Raw genomic sequence first — 22,003 nt, 5'->3', positions numbered from 1 at the left:
TGAACACCTACTATGTGCCAAGGCATTGTGCCAGGGCACTGGAGACACAGCAGTTCCTGTCACTGTAAAGTTCACTATCGAGTGGGAAAGACAGATTAATCAAATGCACATACAATTATAAGTGTGCTAGGAAGGCACAAACAGGGGGGACACGTCAGGAAAGTCAGGAAGGATGAGGTCAGGTGTGAGGTGTGTGCTGGGAGTGGCAGGGGGAGGGAAAAGAATGTTCTGGACAGATGGAAAAGCACGTGTGGCAGCCCTCACAGGAGGGAACAGGGTATGCCTGTGGAAAGGAGAGCGAGTATGGCTGGAGCAGAGGGGACAAGGCGGGATGCTGCGCAAAGCACGGAAGCAGGGCCAGACCATACAGAGCCCTACAGGCCGTTAAGGATTATAGCCTATCCTGAAAGCAACGGGAAGTTTGAAGTAGGTTCTGTAATGCGAGGGACAGATATGAAGCGGTGGGGAGGCCAGGGCAGTGGCAAAGAGGAGGAGTGGAATCAGTTAAGAGGCTACCACAAAGTCCAAGCAAGGGATCACTGTAGCTTGATCATGATGGTGGTGGTGGAGACGAAGAGAAAAGGTCAGATCTGAGATCTCGCAGAAGGTCAAAGGGACAGGGTCTGCTGAGAGATTGAACTGTGGGAAAAGGAGAAATTCCCTAAGGTTTCCAGCTTGGACGCTGGAAAGATGACAGTACCATTTACAGAGAAAGGGAAAGGACCAGGAAAAGGGCCAGGTTTGGGAAGAGGAGATCATGAGTTAAATATATTAGATACAGCCATGAATTATGAAGATTTGCTACTTTAGTCCCTGAGGGTAAGAAGAAAGGCAGAAAGGAGAAGGAAGTCCTACCTTGATATCAGCTCTGAGCTCAACCAACTGCTCCTCTGACATCCGAACAGCCACATCAGTCATCTTCTTTAGAAGTTCGGCTTTCTTCTGACGGCTGAGCAAAATTTCCACTGTAGAGAAAAGAGAGTATGACTCTTATGGTCTGCTAAATAGGACAAAGAAGAACTAGAAGTATAGGCCTTGCAGTATGTACTTGGACAGCCAAAGGCTTAGCTGCCCACCCATCCAGAAAGTGAAAATACCAAAGGTCCAGTTTCCACCTTCTTGAGGGACTCTGAAGGCAGTTTACATGGTAAATGCTTTTTATGAATCATAAAGACTCATACATCACTTGTCATTTCTCTTTCTCCTCTTCCCACTTAAAAGAATCTTATCAAGACGCATATAAATTAAAACAAAAATATGCACAAGGTAAAGAATACATCTAGAATAAATGGGTATAAAATGAAAAATAAAACTGTCCCTCCTACTTCTGACTTCCAGAGGAAACCACTGGTAACAATTTCTTATGTATACTTTCCATTATACTCTCTGCATATACAATCTCTCTCTCTCTTTTTTCCCCTCACAGTGGTCCCTCCTTTACCTTTGCTATTTTTACTTACTATGTCTTGAAGTTCATTCCTTAGTAATACATTGGATTCCCCTCACTCTGTTTAATAGCCACCTAGTATTCTACTATGTGGATATACAACAATTATTTACCAAGTTCCCTAATGATGGACATTAGATTATTTACAGCCTTTCAAGAAGCATCTTCTCTGGCTTGCTCGCAGATGTGTAACTCAGGTATGGCCATGAAGAATGACAGACAATAAACATTCTCTCAGAGTAGAAAGCCAGGGCTTACGGAGGACAAAGGGCAAAAGAAATCCCCTCAGGAAGCAGATCTAGGGGCTGCCAAATGAACCAAGGAACTTTCTCTACCACTGGGGCAGGGACTCTACTATTCCTGTCCAGTAAACTTTGATCATTGCATGTCCAAGTGGGAATTTTTACTATAATTATCCTCTTCTCTCCCTGTCTATGTAATAACGTTTCTTTCAGTTTATGGGATGCCAGACCACAATATACCATAACCAGAGCTGTTGGAAGATCTGAAACTACCCAGAAGTCCTGGACTTTCAGCTGAATACGTGAACTAGAGGAGACTGTGGAGGTGTTGCCATCAAGAAGGACGTGAGTGTGTTCTCAGTTTGGACACAAGAGGACTGCAGGGTAGCTGAGGGGTGGACTGTAGCAAAGACCATTAGTGACTGAATATCCATTCTCCTCTATCAGAAGTCTAATGTTGTTGGGTACCAATGTGCTTAGGTAAAAAAAAGCTACAATTCCTGGCTTTGCTACACATAATTGTATCATGTGGTATAGTTTGGCCATTGAGATCTAAGCAGAATTCAGAGGCGAGGCTTACTAGAAAGCTCTCTAAAGGAGTCTTAGCCTGCATGTAACACTTTGCCCTTCCCTGACTAGAGCCGTAGGATGTATATTTTGACTATAAGCACAATGTAAGGATGGCTGGGGAGAAGGAGAGAAGCCTGGGTCCCTCATATCATTTTTTTTTTTTTTTTTTTTTTTTTGTGGTACGCGGGCCTCTCACTGCCGTGGCCCCTCCCGTTGTGGAGCACAGGCTCTGGACGCGCAGGCTCAGCGGCCGTGGCTCACGGGCCCAGCCGCTCCGCGGCATGTGGGATCTTCCCGGACCAGGGCACGAACCCGCGTCCCCTGCATAGGCAGGCAGACTCTCAACCACTGCGCCACCAGGGAAGCCCAGGACTTGGTTTTTATTCCGATTTAACTTTAGTAGCTGTAATTGCACGAAACCTAGTTCTTATTTATTTAAATAGTAGTATCAAGGATATCTAGACACCACTGTGCGTTTAAATGCCATTTTTCGTTTTGTAAACTTAACTGATAATTGGCCTTATTTGTGTGTTTCATCTGAAAACTCAGAGTTTTCCCTGAGTTCTTATATTTTGAAAGCATTAAAAGGTTTACACTAACAGAGATGGATAAATGCTAATATTTAATCTAAGGAAGGTTAAAATTTGCTTTGTTACCCAGAGTTTTTTTTTTTTTTTTTGAAGGAGGAATTTTCATTTGTTTATCTATTTTTTATTTATTTATTTTATTTTTTTGGCTGCGTTGGGTCTTTGTTGCTGTGTGCGGGCTTTCTCTAGTTGCGGTGAGCGGGGGCTACTCTTCGTTGCAGTGCGTGGGCTTCTCATTGCGGTAGCTTCTCTTGTTGCAGAGCACGGGCTCTAGGTGCCCGGGCTTCAGGAGTTGTGGCTCGCGGGCTCTGGACCGCAGGCTCAGTAGTTGTGGCGCGTGGGCTTAGCTGCTCCGCGGCATGTGGGATCTTCCCAGACCAGGGCTCGAACCCGTGTCCCCTGCATTGGCAGGCGGACTCTCAACCAGTGCGCCACCAGAGAAGCCCCCTCATATCATTTTGGAGATGCCCTACAGCCCTGGACTGCTTACCTCTGGACCTTTCATTTCATGAGAGAAAAAGAAACTCACATTTCTTTAGGCCATTCTGTGGCATGCAGTCAAACTCAATTCCTAGCTTATACACAGAATCCTGTAACCTACTGAGAAGCTAGCCAAATTTACATGAGAAAAAAATAGAATTTTTAAAGAGCTACATCAGGTGTAGAGCTGAATATCTTTAGCAAGTTTACTTAGTCCAATTTGCCACATATATGCCACCCATGGGCTGCTCATACCCATGTCAGGTTAATCGATAAGGGCACACTTTCCCAATAAGTTAGGAACATGCATACAAAAGTTTCTCAATACAAAGGCCCAACAAATAAAAATGATCTGTTGGTCTGGCTCCCAAGATAAAACTTATTTGCCATTTGTATCAAATTCACTTTCTCTCAGCTCCAGCATTCTAGGATTCTAAGATAAAATTACACGTCTCAAGATGTGTCAAGTAAAGATTTCTACACATATCATATAACTCAGAGGGCCTAATTATATGACCTTGGACAACTCACATTTTTCCAAGGAACTTGTTTCTTCATTTATGAAATGAAAAAAATAAAACCAAATAGAATCCCAAAACCTAACTCTCCCGTAAGGTTGATAGTAACATCACATGTGAATGAGTGCGAAAAAACTCTGAACTGTGAGGTACTATGAACATATAACTAATAAACTGTAATGTGTAAAGAAAAGAAACACCTTTTTGATATTATTGGTAAATGAGTAATTACATTAGTGTCATTGAGAACTAGGATTTTTAGCATGAGAGGGGTGGACTGTATTTGATAATTGATTGACCATGAATTGATAACTGGCTGAGGCTGGGTGCTGGGGGTTAATTATATTAGCCTCTCTATTTGAAATATGTTCAAAATTTTCTATAAAAGATATATTTTAAAAAGCACGTTCGGACTTCCCTGATGGTGCAGTGGTTAAGAATCCGCCTGCCAATGCAGGGGACACGGGTTCAAGCACTGGTCCGGGAAGATCCCACATGCCCGGAGCAACTAAGCCCGTGCGCCACAACTACTGAGCCTACCCTCTAGAGCCTGCGAGCCACAACAACTGAGCCCGTGCGTCCTGGAGCCCATGCACCGCAACTAATGAGCCCACTCACTCTAGGGTCCACCTGCTGCAACTACTGAAGCCCGCGTGCCTAGAGCCCGTGCTCCGCAACAAGAGAAGCCACCGCAATGAGAAGCCCGTACACTGCAATGAAGAGTAGCCCCTGCTCACCACAACTAGAGAAAGCCCGCGCTCAGCAACAAAGACCCAACGTAGCCAAAAAAAAAAAGCACCTTCTTCTCAACAGTAAGGACTATGTCTTTTTTTTTTTTTTTTTTTTTTTTTTTTTTTAGGGGCTATGTCTTCTTACTAATTTTATTTTCTCCGAAACTTCAATTTCAAAAAGAGAACACATAGGTACAAGAATGGACTGAAACTGTCACCGGAAATTTCAGGATATATCACTCAATTTAAATGAAATCTCACCTCTGAAAAACAATGGATAGCATCTCTGTTATGTACTCAAAATTTCATTAAAATGGATCAAAACTGAACTCAGCTCAGTGCTTCAAAGCTGCCTCCTCTGGCCCATGACCACAGACAGAAATGATTTAATTGTGAGTCATCATCTCAACCTATTTCCATTCTCACCAGTTTGAGAGTAGGTTAAAAGAAACAACCTTCCTAATTACAAATCTGGCATTCAATGCACGAAGGAAAAACTGTTGAAAAGCCCCAAATCAATGCCATTGTACAAGGTGCAGTTGACATTCCTTTCTTTTCATATAGCTGTGTATCTTTAACCTAACCCTTAATAGAAATGACAGAAAACAGATATCTGGTTCTTCTGTATAAAACCCCACAAATTATCCAAGTTAGACTATTCCTCCAGACTCCATTTTAGTAAGCTTTCAAACAACCCTCGTCATGGGTATCCTGAACCTTCAATTAATTGACTTTTCCCCTACCCAGTGATAACAGACACTGAGTGAAGTTTCTACAACCCGAGAAAACAAAGGAAGTTCTGAGAGAGGTAATGACAGGAACGTATACACTAATTGTAGGCAACCTGGTGACATCTCCTCTGATTAGGCCAAAGGTTTTTTTCCAAGTAGAAAAAAATCCAATGGAATTGTTCAATCACTGGAGGAAAAAACAAAGTAAAACCCAGGCACCTGCAAGATACTTTATTTTCCTTCATTTCCTTAATTGGTGCTGTGGTGGCAGATACCATGAAGCAGCCTCTGCACTCTATATTCAAACTATTAAAATTTGGCAATATTGAAAAACAGGCTCCTGTAAAGTTGTTTCACCTGAAAGGACTCCTGTGCCAGCATAGTACAACTGCTCAAGACTGTTTAACCAAATATATAAACTCTTATTGTGGCATATACATTGAACTTTTGTTATGGGGGTTGAGAGGCAGGTAATAGCTTTAATAAAGATCAGTCTTACTTGCTTCAGCTTTCACTTTGTCCATTTCAGCAAGCAATGCCACTTCTCGATCCATTAAGCTAGGAAGGGATGACAAAGGGAAAAAAGGTTTGATCAGAAACTCAAACGGGAACACAGCACATTGTTTAGTGGAGAAAGACTTATGAGTTTCTTCCCTAAAAGCATATACTACAAAATAAACACTGTATATACCACATGAAAATCCTATCTCACCCTCAGCAAAGACTATTTGAAAGATGCCAATAAAGAAACCTAATTCCCTTTTATTTCTCTATATTACAGTAAACCAGTAGCTACTCATCTAAGAGTTGAGAACCAGTAGATGGCAGTAGCAAGCTACAAAACATTTCTTGGTAAGTTGTGCCAAAGCGGAAGTCCTCATGGAAATTACATATTTCTACATATGTGCATATTTTTTATTTTATATTTCGGTCTATAAAATTGGACAGCTTTGCTTCTAATGAATTTTTACCAGGCAATACTCCTGCTAGGGCAGGATAAATTTACCCACGGTTAGGATGTATAGATCTTCAACATTTTAGCACAGTTGCACCAAGTCCACTGGTGCTTTAGTCTTAAGAATGCAGAGTAGTCAAAAGACATACATATACTGTGCTGGTTTCAGGTAAACGTTTAATAGTAATCCAGAAAAAATGGAATCAAAGGTTTTTGGAAGGCTTTTTACAGAAAAAGAACATTAAATGGTCAATTAGAATTTTCTCCACTGCAAATGTAAATGGTTTGTAAGCATGGGAAATCTTTTCTATGTTCTTAGATAAGAGCCCACCACCTTCAGCGAACATATAAAGAAATAATAGGCTGCCCTAGGATTAAACCTCTGGATGAAAATAATTTTCCTTACCATATCAGTTTTGCTTAGTGGTGGCAAACAAACAAACAAAACCCCAAAAACAAAAACACAAAACTAAAACTTTAATACCTGCACACACATGAAATGTTCCAAATCTCTTCATATTTGAAATTCATTCTAATTTCTCCTTTTGAGTGGGAATATAACTACAGGGTTCATAAAAGTTCTCCTTTTGTTTCTGGTTGTAAAACTAATCATACACATATGCATATATATATACACACACACACATACACACACATATACACACACATATACACACACACACACAGTCTAATTCATTTTAGCTCAATATGTTGTTATGCTGGCACAAAGTAGTTAATATGGAGACTATAGTGAGATATACAAAAAAGTATAAGGCAGGGACATTTCCTCAAGGAGCAAAATCTGTTATAGTAAAGTGCTGGAGAAACAGGTTTGATAATCATTATGCATGATGTTAATACACAGACTTGTAACGAAACATATTTGGCTGGCATAATTAATCCCAAAGCACCAGACTAGAGAGAAGATACAACTATTGTGATAGGGTAGCAATACTTTTGCTAAGAAAGCATTCCCCAAACCTTGGCAAATATTTTGCTCCAAGAACTCTAGCAGCATTTGGAATACCTAAAAGGCAAAACAGAAGCACATCTGAGACAGGAGCTACCAGGCTTTGAGTTTATCATTACCTCTTCTGTCGCTGAATCACCTTAAGATGCAGACACTGTGTCCATAGGATGACAAATTTGTCTCTGACAAAGCTTGTAAAATGTTTATTAAAAGAGCTCAGCAAACAAGTAAGATTTTTGCAGTTTAACAATCTTTATTAAGAAAAAGAATGTCACATGATACGTTTTCAGCAAGGAAAAAAGTTCTGCACTGTCACACTAAGACTTTTTTTGTGTCAGTATGAGCTACTACATCGCAATGGTACTTTTTTCCCCTGTAGGAATGATTAGCATCCATTTACATAACCTTTGTTTCTTGAATAACTCATTTCATAAGAAATTCACAGGGCAGTGTGTGAGCAACCGTATGACCACTCCCATTAAAAACGAAACAAAAGCTTACCCTTTCATGCCAAAAAACACTGAAAAGCAGTAAGCACTTCTATTTCTTTTTGATTGTTGTTCGTCATGTTACCATCTATTGATAACACCTACTGAAAGGTCCTGTGATGTCAGCCAAGCATTAAACAGAGGAATCTATCGGCTAACTGTTGGGATATTTATCTTCTCAGAGAAAAGCCTGATGAATCTTTGCAATTTTTCATTAAATTTTTTACAAGTCTTTAAAATAGAAAAATGAATAAATGTTAAATCATATGTAGTGTAAGTGCCCGACGATTAGCTTTTTTGGTTATAATGTAAGTGCCCAACATTAAGCTTTCGGTTGCCGACATTCATAAAGAGCCAGGCCACCCCACCTATGAGGTTCCCCTTTTAGAAGGCCCTGGGAGACCTAGATAACTGACCCACTTGAGTGATCCTACTTTTCCTTCCCACGCTTTCTTGCTCTTATGTTTGAAATTTACTAATAAAGAACCCGCAAAACCCTAGGCACCCCACCTTCAACCCCAATAAAGGCATGACCCCAGGTCTGTACTCTCCTTAGGCACACTTTGCTGTGTGGTTCCAGGCATGCCATGTAGCCTCCACGACTTGTGAGTAATAAACCTTGTTTTTTTCTTTAAAAGCCCCTGATAGTTGTGGCTGAGGTAGATGTGGCAATCGTAAGAACCACAAGGGTCAGTCCGCCACAACACTGGCTCATAGCGGGGCAGTGGCCACAAGCAGTACGGGGCCCAGGTGAGTGCCCCCAGGCATTCCTAGCTGAGAGCGTCACTAAAGATAGGCTGAGACCAACACAAAACACTATTAAGAACTTTCTTAAAAGTACATCACATAATGTATTACAGTTGTGTAGAAGAATAACTGTATTTTAGGTAACTAATGCTAAAGCATTTAGGGATGGCATGTTATGTCTGCAACTTCCAAACGGTTCCACCAAAACACACACACACACACACACACACACACACACACACACACACAGAGAGCAAATACACCGATCACTGTACTATCCCTTCAACTTTTCTGTATATTGAAAGTTTAAGTGTTGGAAACATGCGCATCACAAAATAAACAGAGCAGGTGAGAAGAGTGCAAAGGTGGAAAGTAGGCTAAGCATAAGATAAATAGCAGAGGCATTTTTTACAATTAAAAATAGTAATTTACTGTAATACAACTTTCTGACAATGAGGAAACTTAAGCTAAAGTTTCCACCCGTTCTAAGCTGTATGGCGGTCCCAGTATGGATCTGTGGCCAAGAGATTCAAAAGTACCTGTGGTTTGAGGTTAATAGTTTTCAGATGCCATAGCTACAAGCAATGAGTCCTCTCAGAGAGTGATGAAAGGCTCATTCAGACTGCCAGACTTTCTGTTACCTTTCTTACTCAGTACTTGAGGGTACTAAGCTTGCAACTGTTCTGTCAAGGCTTTCCTGAATGGAAATACATGATGATGAGCATCTGATAACACTGGACTCAGAAACTGATAATGAAAATCCACTAAATATTGCTGGGACTCTGTTTAGAAAGACACTAGGTCTTATTAAGCCTGGGCCTCATACAGCATAGAGAATTTCCATATCCTTTCTTTGACGATGAAAGATGGTTTTAGATGTCTTGTCACTGTTAAGGAAAAAGACTGGTAAATGTCTGAATGTTCTCTATTTCCTTCTCTCCTTACCAAGACTTTTTACCATCTTCACATTTCCTCAACTTACTCTAAAGTTTTTGCGTAATTTAGTTGGTCAGAATAGTTGTTCCCATAGCATCACCATTAATATCTCTAAGATACATTATATATCCATCATTTGAAACAAGCCCTTTAATTAATATATTTAACATGTAGCTTATTGATTAAAGCTATTGCCTTCAGTAATTCCTTGGTACCAAAACACTGTGAACTATCATTTGTCTATGGTTGTTGCATTAGAAAACAATGTTATAATAGAAACGACTCTGGCAATTCCTGAGCCAACGCATTATTTCAAGCATTTATACTCTAAACCACTCAATAATGTTCTTACAAAACATTTGAACTTGATTTTATTTGCTGAAAACCTAAAACCTATTTATTCTAACTCCACTAAAGCAGAAATCCAAGCAAAGCCAAGCCAATGCAAACAACTTTATTTCTCTGAAGACACTTCTCCCTTCTCATATAAAACAACCAAAAAAGAGAATTTTCAGTAGTTTTTGTTAGCAGAGAATTAATGATGCTTCAAGTGTTTCATAAAACTCTATATTCCCAGCACTGGTTTTATGAGTATGGTACACACATCTGGGCTCAAAATAGAAACAAAAAACACCAGTTAGGCAGCCAGGTCATCATGTTGAGCTGAACAATTGGGGTAAAATGAATGGAAAGAATCAGCTTATTAAATCAAATTTGAATCTTATGAAAACTCGGTTCCTCTTTGTTAGGAGGCCTTTACAAAGCATGTAATGTAATTTTCATATTTCAAGAATCTCAAGTAGCTTTTAAGAAGTTAGAATGTGGATATAAGCTGTTCTTCTGGGACAGGCCCTTAATGGAAAACCTTTCTTTCTGTTCTTCTCCAGTGGTCAAAGCATCTCGATTCTAAAGTAATACTAGAGACCATATGATTCGATGATATTTTACAATATGTTTTGGGAAAAAGAAACAGTAGCAATCTAGATTACCAAGGAGCTCATTGTTCAAGTTTCTAGTTGGTTAGGAAGAATAGTTGGAGTGTTAAGCCACATAACAGTGGCTGTCTAGATCCTAAACCAGGACTTGCTTTTTGAACCTTCTCTCTGGATATGATAGCAACGTCTAAAGGGAGACATATATGGACTAGGAAGGCGAAGACTGAAAAAATAAAGGCAAACAGAGATACCCGGTAAGACACAAAAAAGGAAGCATGATATAGTGGAAAAGTATCACTTAACAAGTATGACTTTTGGCAAACTATTTTTTTTCTGTGCCCATTTTTTTCATCTATAAAATGAGTATAATATTACAAATGATATTGTTATATATAGATATTGTGCATAAAAGTTTCTGACATACAATAATACCTCAATAAATGGCAACAGCAATTATTATTCTAATTTCTGTACTCATGTTGATTTCTCAGTTTCAGCAGAATATCTGTTTAGTTAAAATGCCCTCATATTACTCTGGTAAATCATTATACGTTCCAGATCCACTGTCTAGAAATTCTTTTTTTTTTGCCACGCCTCACAGCATGCAGGATGCTAGTTCCTGGACTAGGGATTGAACCTGTGCCCCCTGTTATTTAAAAAAATAACAATTTTTTTTTAAAACAATTGTTATAATTATGGGAAATATAGTAAAAATAAGAGGGAATAAAGGAAACTTTAAAAAAAGAAAAAAATTCAGATTCCTTCATCAAACGCTCTCATCCTACTTTAGCCTCTGACTTATCTCTCACTACTTTCAACTATTGCCCCTTAGCTCTAGCTACACTGTGAAGTCCCTACATGTCCCTTCTATGCCTTTGCTTATATCATATCTCTTAAAGGATCCCCGCCCTGTCTGCCAGTGTAAATTCCATGCGTTTTCAAGGCTTGATAATGATTCATTTCCTCCAAGAAATCTTTTCTAATTGACCCCCTCCACAGTAACCTTTCTCTTAAAATCTTCATGCCTTTCCCACAACTAAGATCTGACCTGAAGAATAACTGAATTGCAAGTCACTCCAAATTGTGACTTAAGAAGAGTGATTTAGGCCCTTATGAATTACAACATAAAAAGAACATTAAATATTGTGGATGGAATGGTCCTTCTTATAGTTTTGTTTTATTGAACTAAAAAAATCCCTTAAAGACGTTCATAGGCTCAGTCAAAATCCTGGTCCTCTTCATTCTAACCCTATTCTATAACAACTAAATTCCTTAGTCCCTAAATTCCCTGCAGTGGGGTTTCTCTGTTACACAGCCTTTAAGCTGAGGAGGAGATAACGTATGAGATACCAAGTCTCTAGCCTTCTTCTCAAGCTTTAGTGGGGAAGTGAGCCATCAGTGATGGGTGGGATGAAGAGCATAGGTTACTGGGAGTCAGAACACACAGATTCAAATACTGAGTCTGCAACTTACGATGTCATGTTAGGCAAATAGCTTAACCTAAGACTCAAATTCCTTTTAATAGTAAAGTAAAATATAAAGTTCCCTCTGCACAGGACAGAAATCTGGATGAATAAATCAGATAGTATGATTGAACATGTTTGGTACTGTAAAGTAATCTTCGTATGTTATTTAGTTATTTTCACAGATGGTTAAAGGGTTAGAATTTTTTTTTTTTTGCCGTACGCGGGCCTCTCCCGTTGCGGAGCACAGGCTCCGGGCGCGCAGGCTCAGCGGCCATGGCTCACGGGCCCAGCCGCTCCGCGGCATGTGGGATCTTCCCAGACCGGGGAACGAACCCCCGTCCCCTACATCGGCAGGCGGACTCTCAACCACTGCGCCACCAGGGAAGCCCAAGGGTTAGAATCTTAAATCAAAGAATATTGAGAACCACGGAGGCAAGAACTAGTAGAAATAAGATATCAATGTACTAAACATGCGAAAACTGAAGAATAATTTAAAACTAAAGAGTGCTAGGTACCTTTCTGATAACACATTATAACAGTAGCCCATTCCTTTATTTCTATGGTTTTTAGACATTTTTGAAAGTGCTTTCATTCATAAAATTATTTTCTAAATTTTCAGCATCTCTATAGATGGGCTTTACATTTAAGGATCTAAAAGCCTTTGTTAAATTTATTATAAGAAGAAAAGAGAAGCTCAAATAAAAGGAAATAACTTTTCTAAGGTGAATGAGGAATCAGCCAGGAAAATCTTCAGTCTTAAGCACAGGCGTACATTGACTTTATGTGCTGGAGAATCCCAAATTTATTACCCATTTCCTCCTTTTAGAAAGTACCTTTTGACTTTCAATAAAACAGAAATTTTATTGAAAAGGCAGGCTGAGTGTGTATTTTGTTGGCACTTTTCACCGACACATATTATGACAACTGTCCGAAATAGTTTACACACTCCAGCTTCATGTTCTACCTCATACCCTACTCGTTAACAGCCTTAAACTTGTCAGCTAGGAGCTCCAACAGTGTGTCAGACAAATTTTATTAATTAACAAGAAAAGTAAACCTGGGTCTAGAGATGATTATTACTGGATCACCAATAAGAACAGATTTGACGTTTTACATCCTGGGACGCCTCTGCTTTTACCTTCCCACAGGTAAATGTCAGCTTTCATTTGGCCTCGATGTGAAAGCCGTTATCGTCATAATTCCCCTAATGCCCCGTCAGGTGTAATGTAATCTTACTGTTGCAAATTTGTTAGAACACTTTTCTTTTCTTTTATACTGTAACCAACACAAAAAATGGCTTCCTAAGTGACATTAACTCCAAGCTCTGGTTCAGTGCCAAAGGGAGTTAGCTCACCTGCCAATTATATCTTGAAGTAGAAATTAGAGGGGCATTGAAATAAGCCAGTTTAAAAACCCAATCATCCAGAGAGAAGGCTTTACACCAGCAGGAAGGGGCAGGTAATGTCTTTCCTCAAGTTAAATTGACCTGGTTTCTACGCCTGCTAATCAATCCTAAATACACAGTTTCTAGGCAGGAAACCATTTCATTTGTCATTTATTAAAGGAGGCTCCCCCTGACTGGGTTCCAAGTCAACAAGGACTCACAAATCTCTCTCCCGGAACTGTATTTCCTGGTTCAGGCTGGTTCTGAATGGAATCAGATCCTGTGGCTAAGTAATCAGTAAACTAAATAATCATGGAGACCGGAGGTTTGTCAAGGCAAAGTTGTGATGCTCTACTCTTAGCTCTTTATTCTTTTCTTGAGCCAACAATATCTGATATGAGAATAATCCAGAGCAAAGGGCATGGGGCTTTCTCCCAGAGGGTCAGAAAGAGGAGAAATCAGTTACCTAGAAAAATTTCCAGGGGAAGTTAGAGTTTATTAAAGGTGAATTTTGGAGAATTGGTTGGATTTAGATAAGCAGAAAATATAGGAGAGCATTATTAGGCTGGAAAAATGGCCTTAACTAGTAATATGGAAGAGGAAACGTGTACGTTAAGTTTTGAGACGAGTAATCTGGCTAGAGCAAAAATGTATAGAAGAAAAACTGAAGATACGACATTGAATTTCTAGCTATAAAACCTGAAAGGGGAAACTTGGGATTCAGGACAAAGCATGGGTAGACTAGCAGATGAATTATCTATCGTAAAAGTACTTTTTGGTTCATGGACCACTCTACACTTTGCAAATGATAAAAGCAGTGGTCAGCAACTTTTTGGAGGCTTTATTCTACATCTTTGTTAATTCACTCCCTTCTTCAATTCCACAAAACAGGAGGACTGAGGCTACCCACACTCCCTCTATCTTTTGTCTGCTGTGGCATGAAGTGACCAGACTCAGTTTGTGAACAGAGACATGGCTGAATATGACCTCAGGAAACAGCCCATAGACAGGCAAGAAAATGGATGGATGGTTGGGAGGAAGAGTGGTGTAGGTCCTCCCTATTCATGAAAACTTCCTCTCACATTTCAGATCCACGCAAGTCTTACAAGTAAGCAGAATGGACAGTCTTAAATCCCCAAATATCAACTAGCTGCTTGTCTTCCTATCATTTTACTTAATTTGGTCCTTAGGTCTTTTCCATTTTCAAAAAAGTCCCTTATAAAATGCAAATACCACCCCCCCGAAAGGAGTTTGGTTTAAAAATTAGTTACCACTTTACTATCTAATAGTTAAAACAGCTTCAGTGTTCTAGAAAAAAATTAGAATATATTCCTCCTCCCAAAGAGTCTATAATCTATAATCAAATATATTCGATAAATAGCTCCCTCTTGTAAATTCACAATGCAGATTAGCACTGAAAAGGCATTAAGAAGTCCAGTAGTAAAAAAAAAATTAAGTATTTTCAAACCTCTTTAACTATTAAACCCTATTTCCCCTACAGAACACATATATTTTAAGATAGAATTTTTAAAAACAAGTTTAAAAAACACAAAATTAAATCAATGATTAATAATAGGGCACAGAAGAGACCATTAGGGTGGGGTGCATTAGGAAAACAAAGACATCTTTTCTACTTTATAACTTTGTTCAAAAACATCATGTCATTGGTTACACATTCCTCATTTAAAAGACAGACCCTAATGTAAGGATGCATGACCTACTCTTTAATTATTTGTCCCTTTCCGAACAATGTTAATATTAATTTAGGCCCATTCCTAAAGCATTATGAGTTCTCTCTACCACTCATTCCCACACTGTGACCACAAGTAGAATGAAGCAGAAAGCTAAATATAGCATAGGATTTTTAAGTCTTTCTCCACTATGTAGAGTAGTTAAGAGTTTGGAATTAAAGAATTTGGTGAATGACTAACCATCTTTTATAAACGATCATTTTTGTGCTACTGATATCAAAAGCAACTTAACTTACCAGCTCTGCAATTCAGCAAAAGCTTGTTTCATTTTCTTAATGGAAGCATCCATCTCTTCTTTAACTACAACTCGATATCGTGCAAGAGACACTGTGCAGCGCTGGAGGTCTTTCACAGATTTTTCAATATTAGAACCTTGAAAAAACCCCAATAAAAAAAGGAGCACAGGTGACTTGAAAGCTGGATCTGAACACCTAAGCATGTAACGTAACAAATGTCACGTGGACTAAGAATACTTCCTAAATGGCCACACTCCTCAACAAAAAACTAATGTTTTCACAGATTTTTTTTTTTTTTTAAGTAAGTATTGTGGACAAGATGGAGTAACAGGAATTGGATTTACCTCCTGTCTTAAAAAACTTCAGACACACACAAAATATATGAAACAATGTTTTTCAGACAATGAACAATAGGCAGTACTTCTCACCCACTACCCCCCACCCCCCTGAGAAGAAAACAGACACAAAAGAAGTGGGACTATGACTGCCCCAACTTACTGCCATAAGAGAGTTTCCAGGCTGCAATGCAAGGAGGAGAAATCCGAAACTGAGCCTGGAAGTCTCCCTGAATTGAGGGGACAGAGTTGAGAATTCAATGAGGCCAAGGTGGCTAGAATTCTCAGGGCAGAATACTGGAGAGGAGAAAGCTACACAAAAATGAAAAAATTGTACAAAGACCTACAGAGGATTCTAAGTGCATGGGTGTGCAGAAACTACCTGATGTTTCGGGTAAAAGAACCACTGGAAAGCAGCAGGGGGAGTAATCCTCAGAGCTTACCCAGACCAGGAATAGTTCATGTTCATACCAGCCAGAGTGGGGCACCAGGAAGAGTACTTAGAAGGGTACTGCCTCAGTAATTAGCTCTAGACTAAAGGCTGCTCTATTTCCATCTAACAAAGCCTAAAAAAGCAAGCTTCAGATTGTTTCCAAGTAACAGTCCCAGAATAAATCACAAGAATATTTAAAGAAATACAAAAATATCTAGCAATCAACAAAGAGAAATTCACAATGTCTGGCAACCAATAAAAAAATACTAGAGGCACAAAAATATGACTGATCCATAATGAAGAGAAAAATCAATGAATAGAAACAGGTGCAGAAATGACACAGATGTAGAATCAAGTAGGTAAGGACATCAAAACAGCTAATATAATCAGATACCATATGTTCAAGAAGGTAGAGGAAAAGCATAAGCATGTTAAGGAGAGACATGGAAGATATTTAAAAAGACCCCAACTGAACCTCTAGAGGTGAAAAAATAAACCAAAACACACAATGTCTGAGATGAAAACTACACTGGATTGGATTAACAGCAGATTAAAAACTATTAAAGAAAAAAAGATTAATAAATTTGAAGACGTCAATTTTAGAAACTATCCAAAATGAAATGAAACACAGAGAGAAAAAGACTAAAAGAAAACCTATGTCAGTAGGTACCAAATTTTCAAAACTCTCTAAATAACAGGATTTAGTAGAATACAATTCACCATGTAGACATAAAGTTCTCTCTCGGTAGTACAGTTTGAAGCATTATATGTGGGTAAGCCAACACTGTAGATAAAGATGAAATATATTTACCTACCCAACACATTTTAACCAGTTTCTGAGAGTTCTATTAACCTTTTTATATTCACCAATGTCAAAATTATTACAACTGGTAGCTGGAATAACTGATCTAACAAATTTATAATGTGCCAAGATACAGATTTTCAATTTTTTATTTAAGTCCTTCCTCATCTCAACTTGATTTCTTTAAAATCTACCTAAAAGCTTTCAAGCCCTGTGCCTTTAGTTTTGCTTGACTAAATAGTCTCAGACTTGCCTTTCTGCACCAAGTTGAGGACTATATTAGAAAGATGAAAAAGGAGAGCTTCGCTAATTAAATTTGGCTCACGTGGAATAAATAATTCAATAAAGAGCTACAGGTTACAAGTGTCTTTTACATTTCTCTGTTTCATTTGTTCAGGTGAGTGGACTGCCATGCAGAAGGGCTATTATCTCAATCTGTTTAATTTTTGGCTGATTATTTAAATAACTATTATAATTTAAAAGAAAAGCAAATGGCTACCATCAGTCAATGCTAAGTAAATGCTTAAGAGAAAATGACCTTGTTTAAAGCTATAGTCTTACAGGTATCAGTAAGAGCATGAAGTTGTGAAGAGAAATTAAAATATTTCTTCAAAGTGTCATTTCAGAGATGGCAGAGCTTTCTACTGTTGAGTCAACCAGGAGATAAAAGTGAAGGAAATAGCACAGAAATGTTGCAGTAAAGCAAATAAAACAAACAGGTTAACGTTAGCAGAAAAGTCATCCTGGCGTCCTTGACTTTTGCTCACAAAACGATCCCCATTATTGTAGCAAGACTGTACAGCATCTAAACTACTATCAGACTCCAACTGTGTACACAAAACGGGGAAAGGGTGGGTAGACACTGCCTGGAAAACAGAAAAAGTATTACTTGCTGCTCATTCTGAAACCTTACCTATGAGAACAAAGATAATTTGCCCTCTTTAGCTAAAAACACAGATTTTATTGTTTTCTCTCAAAGGAAGCCCTCTGGTTTACCTAGCTTTTTGTTGGTGGAAGAGAGTGGAACATCTTCCATTCCTAGATTTGAAAGCTGAGGTCCTATGGTAGGTCTTGAGAGAGATTTGGCAGCATTTCTATTCTGTTGAGAATTCTGAGCAGAGTGCACAGTCAAAGACCTGGACTCAAAATCAGAGACACCATTCTCCAGCATGGATCCTGTCAAAGGAAGCGGCCAGTATATTAGAGCACAGTTTAGGGGTAAATCAAGCAGTCTTAAATATACACAAAGAAAAAAGGTAAAAATGCGCCAAAATGATGCCTCTTTAAAGGTTGTGAACAGAATCAACTGACAAAATAGAACAAAGAGCAGAGTCAGTGAGGCTATGAGTATTATCTGGCTTAGCCCTAAAAGGCATCCTAATTGAAGAGGAGGATTCTTTGTTAACCCATCTCCAGATAGGCTAGCTCATTCCCTGTACCTTGGTAACTTCCTTGTAGTTCTGGGCACAAGGAAGTGAAGAGAGTCAATATCACCACCTTCTGACAAGCTTCTGTAAGTTATGTCGAGGAAAAGATTTTTACACTGTCCCAGGGAAAGAAGAGTTTTAAAAGCTTTAGGGAATAGAAAGGGCAAAGCGTTAGGAAATGAGAGGAAAGCTAGTTCAGAAAAAAATGAAAGCCATTGACTATCTTTGGTTTGTTTGAGGTGCTATGTTTTTCTCTAAGTCTTTGTGTGTGTGTGCGTGTGAACTAATCAATAAAAGAACATCTGAAAAGTACAGCATAATTTTAAAATTGGCATTACATTTATAAAGCCGGCAGCAACAGAGCAAGGGGAACTGGATTAACAAACAAGTAATTAAAAAGCCTTTCTTAAAAAATATATTCCCAATATCTTCCCAGCACTCATCGAAATGGTTAATGAAACAAAATGTACAAGATACCTGAATTTACAAATAAAACTAACCTTAATTCTTTACTAAAAAACAAATGTGGGACTAAAAAAACCAACAGTCTACTTCTAATGAAAGCCATGGGATTACAGTTATGCTTATATATTCCTCATTGTGTTGGGTTTTAGAATAATATCAACATCAACTCATCATCATCATTTTCCTTAATAAGTGTGAAATTAAAAAAACATCTTAAGGTCATGTTCTGTAATCTCTAAGTACTACGGGACTATTAAATTACAAGATTTCCATAAGGCTGATTTAGACTAAAATTAAAATATGAGACAATGGAACAAGAATTATATTTTTCTAGGCCTTTGATAATTACAAAATGTGACTCTTTCACATACGAGGTAACAAAACTAAAAAGTAAAAGACTAACTAGATTTAACTTATTGATTGGTTTCTCAACCAGGAAGCCCCTGTATTTTTCAATAGAATGGAACTTTTCAAAGACCTGTTGTTAATATACTCACCTGTTCTATCCAGCATATCTTGTGTGGCAGACTCAGGATCCTCCAATTCTCTGGCATCTATTGAAAGTGCCTCCATACCTTCACTGAGTGAGTCCACAGATTCAGTATCATTGATGGCACCGTTGACATGGTAACCATTAATACCACCTTTCTCTGAGGAAGGTGCAGACTGTTCCTCTTGAATGGAAACCAGTTTATTGGAATCTGGGATACTGTTACTTGGTTCTGCTGCAGGTTTTGGTTTGCTTTTCTTCTTTTTGTTCTAATGGTTATTAAAGATTTGAAAAAAAGAAAAGAAAAAGAACACCCCCCCACAATCCAGAGAGGTAACTCCAGCTACCCAAAGGCAACCAATGTTACCAACTTCTCATTTGCTCTTCCAGAAACTGAACACATTTTTGTATATGTTCAAGTACTGACTAACATAACTATGTAAGACATTTTGGATAAACTCAGACACATAGAAATAAAATATTAAAGAATGGCAAAACCCACCATAAGAAAGATCAAAAGATAAATTAAAAAATGTGTAATATATACAAAGAGCTAAATATAAAGAGAGAGCTCTAACAAAAAACAAACAAAACAATAACCCGACATAAAATGTGGTGTAGGATACAAACATATGGAATGAAGTGAAATTTCAGTCTAACAAAGACAAATTAAATCTGCACTGCAGAGGATGCTGCATCAGAAATCTGTCTCCCCACCTAGACAACAATTACACTGGCAGAATCTGTCTAACTATTTTGGAACTCTGGAGTCTATTGAAGGCTTATAATTTCCAGGAGAAGACTTGGATGGTAAATTGTGGTTAATTTCAGGCAATTTCAGTTCTGAGCTCAGTAGCAGATACTCACCCCCTCACCCCCAGCTAGGGAACAGGCAGCTGTGCACCTGTTCTTGGAACAGCTGGCACGTAGCTTGCTGAAGCGAGGGTAGTCAAAAAGGAACCTGTCCTTCAAATATCTGGGGTCTGTGTTGTGATCACTGACTGCTGCTTTTGATTACAAAGGTAGAGACAAAGAGGTAGGCAACCACTGTTGTACCTCCTCCCACTGTTGCAAGCCCCTCCCCCTCTGGCTGAAGTGACCTTCAGGGGAATTAAAGGGGTGGTCCCCTTCCTCTCCACTTCATTTTTCTTTATTCCCTTTTGGGAGCCGGACATCAAAGACTAGGACGTTCAAAGACAACTTCATATACAGAAAAAATTTCAAAGTAACCAATGCATGCCCAGGGAAAGGCTTAGAAAAGACCTGAGAAGACTTTAAGTTTACACCTTAGGCTGACCCTTGGTTCGGAGACAGCTTACAACGACTTAAGAATATAATAATAACAAAACCCAGCAAATCTGGAGAAAGGGGGAGAATCTGATTTCCAGAGTGATCAAATTATTAGATTCAAATGTCTAGTTTTCAACAAAAAAATCACAAGGCACACAAAGAAACAAGAAAGTGTGGCCAATACAAAGGAAAAAAATAAATCAACAGGGCTTCCCTGGTGGCGCAGTGGTTGAGAGTCCGCCTGCCGATGCAGGGGACACGGGTTCAGGCCCCGGTCTGGGAAGATCCCACATGCCGCATAGCGGCTGGGCCCGTGAGCCATGGCCGCTGAGCCTGCGCGTCTGGAGCCTGGGCTCCGCAACGGGAGAGGCCACAACAGTGAGAGGGCCCTGTACCGCAAAAAAAATAAAAAAAATAAATCAACAGAAACTTTCCCTAAAAAAGACCTGTTGGGAGATATATTAAAGAATTTATTTATTTTTTCATCCAAAGATTCACTTTAATTATGTAAACTTGGATTCGTAATATGTTCCTAAGCTATCAGTTTCTGTAATGAGAATTTTTTTTCCTCAAATGCCTAGTGCATTTTTTGTTTTGTTTTTGTTTTTAATTTAAAGACTTTAAAACAACAGTCTTAAAGATGCTCAAAGAAATAAAGGAAGATGTGGGAAAAGTCAAGAAAACAAAGTATGAACAAAATGGAAATATTAGAAAACCTAAAAAGAAATCAAAAGAGAAATTCTGGAGCTGAAGAGTATGATAACTTAAAATTTTTAAAAATCACTAAAGGGATTATTCAAAGGCAGAAGAAAGAATCAGGGAATTTGAAGATAGCACAATTGAAATTATTGAGTCTGAGGATAAGAAAGAAAAGACGGAAGAAAAGTGAACAGAGCCTAAGGGACCCGTGGGGCTCCGTCAAGCAAACCAACATAGCATCGTGTAAACTGGAGAAGGGAAGGAGGGAAAGGGAAGAATGTTTGAAGAAATAATGGCTGAAAACTTCCCAAATCTGGTGAAGACATGACTGTAAACATCCAAGAAGCTTAATGAACTCCAAGGGACAGTGAGATACATTGAAATCAAACTTTCAAAAGATAGAGAATCTTGAAAGCAATAGAGAAGCTACCTGTCACACACAAGAGATTATCAGTGAGATTATGAGCAGATTTCTCATCAGAAACTTTGGAGGCAAGAAGGCAGATATAATCAAAGAGCTAAAAAAAAAAAACACCTGTCAACCAAGAATTCTATATGTGGCAAAACCGTCTGGGTAAATTAAGACATTCCCAGATAAACAAAAGCTGAGGGAGTTCATAACCACCAGACCTGCCCTGCCGGAAATGCTGAAGGGAGTCCTGTAACATGAAATGAAAGAACACTAGATGGTAATTTGAAGGCATATGGAGAAATAAAGAACTTGATAAAGGTAAAATACGTGAGCAACTACAAAAGCTAGTATTATTGTAACAATGTTTTGTAACTGTACTTTTTGTTTTCTACATGATTTAAAAGACTAATACAGGGCTTCCCTTGTGGCGCAGTGGTTAAGAGTCCGCCTGCCGATGCAGGGGACGCGGGTTCGTG

The 22,003-nt window shown here is 38.8% G+C and overlaps 1 protein-coding gene across 1 annotated transcript in view; it reads right to left on the bottom strand.

The window, feature by feature from the left end:
• SPATS2 (spermatogenesis associated serine rich 2) overlaps positions 1–22,003 on the bottom strand; it is a 74,543-nt gene that overhangs the window by 5,781 nt on the left and 46,759 nt on the right. Inside the window, exons 5-9 of the mRNA XM_007452266.1 lie at positions 19,134–19,395; positions 17,741–17,920; positions 15,175–15,310; positions 5,806–5,864; positions 856–965 (exon numbers count right to left, since the gene is read on the bottom strand). Of these exons, the coding sequence (XP_007452328.1) occupies positions 856–965; positions 5,806–5,864; positions 15,175–15,310; positions 17,741–17,920; positions 19,134–19,395 (747 nt within the window). The remainder of the gene's footprint in view (positions 1–855; positions 966–5,805; positions 5,865–15,174; positions 15,311–17,740; positions 17,921–19,133; positions 19,396–22,003) is intronic.

This window comes from Lipotes vexillifer, unplaced genomic scaffold, assembly GCF_000442215.2.
Source record: "Lipotes vexillifer unplaced genomic scaffold, Lipotes_vexillifer_v1.1 scaffold422, whole genome shotgun sequence".
NCBI classification, from domain to species: Eukaryota; Metazoa; Chordata; class Mammalia; order Artiodactyla; family Lipotidae; genus Lipotes; species Lipotes vexillifer.
The sequence above is the reverse complement of the archived record's forward strand: the minus strand, read 5'-3'. Positions and strand labels throughout refer to the sequence as shown.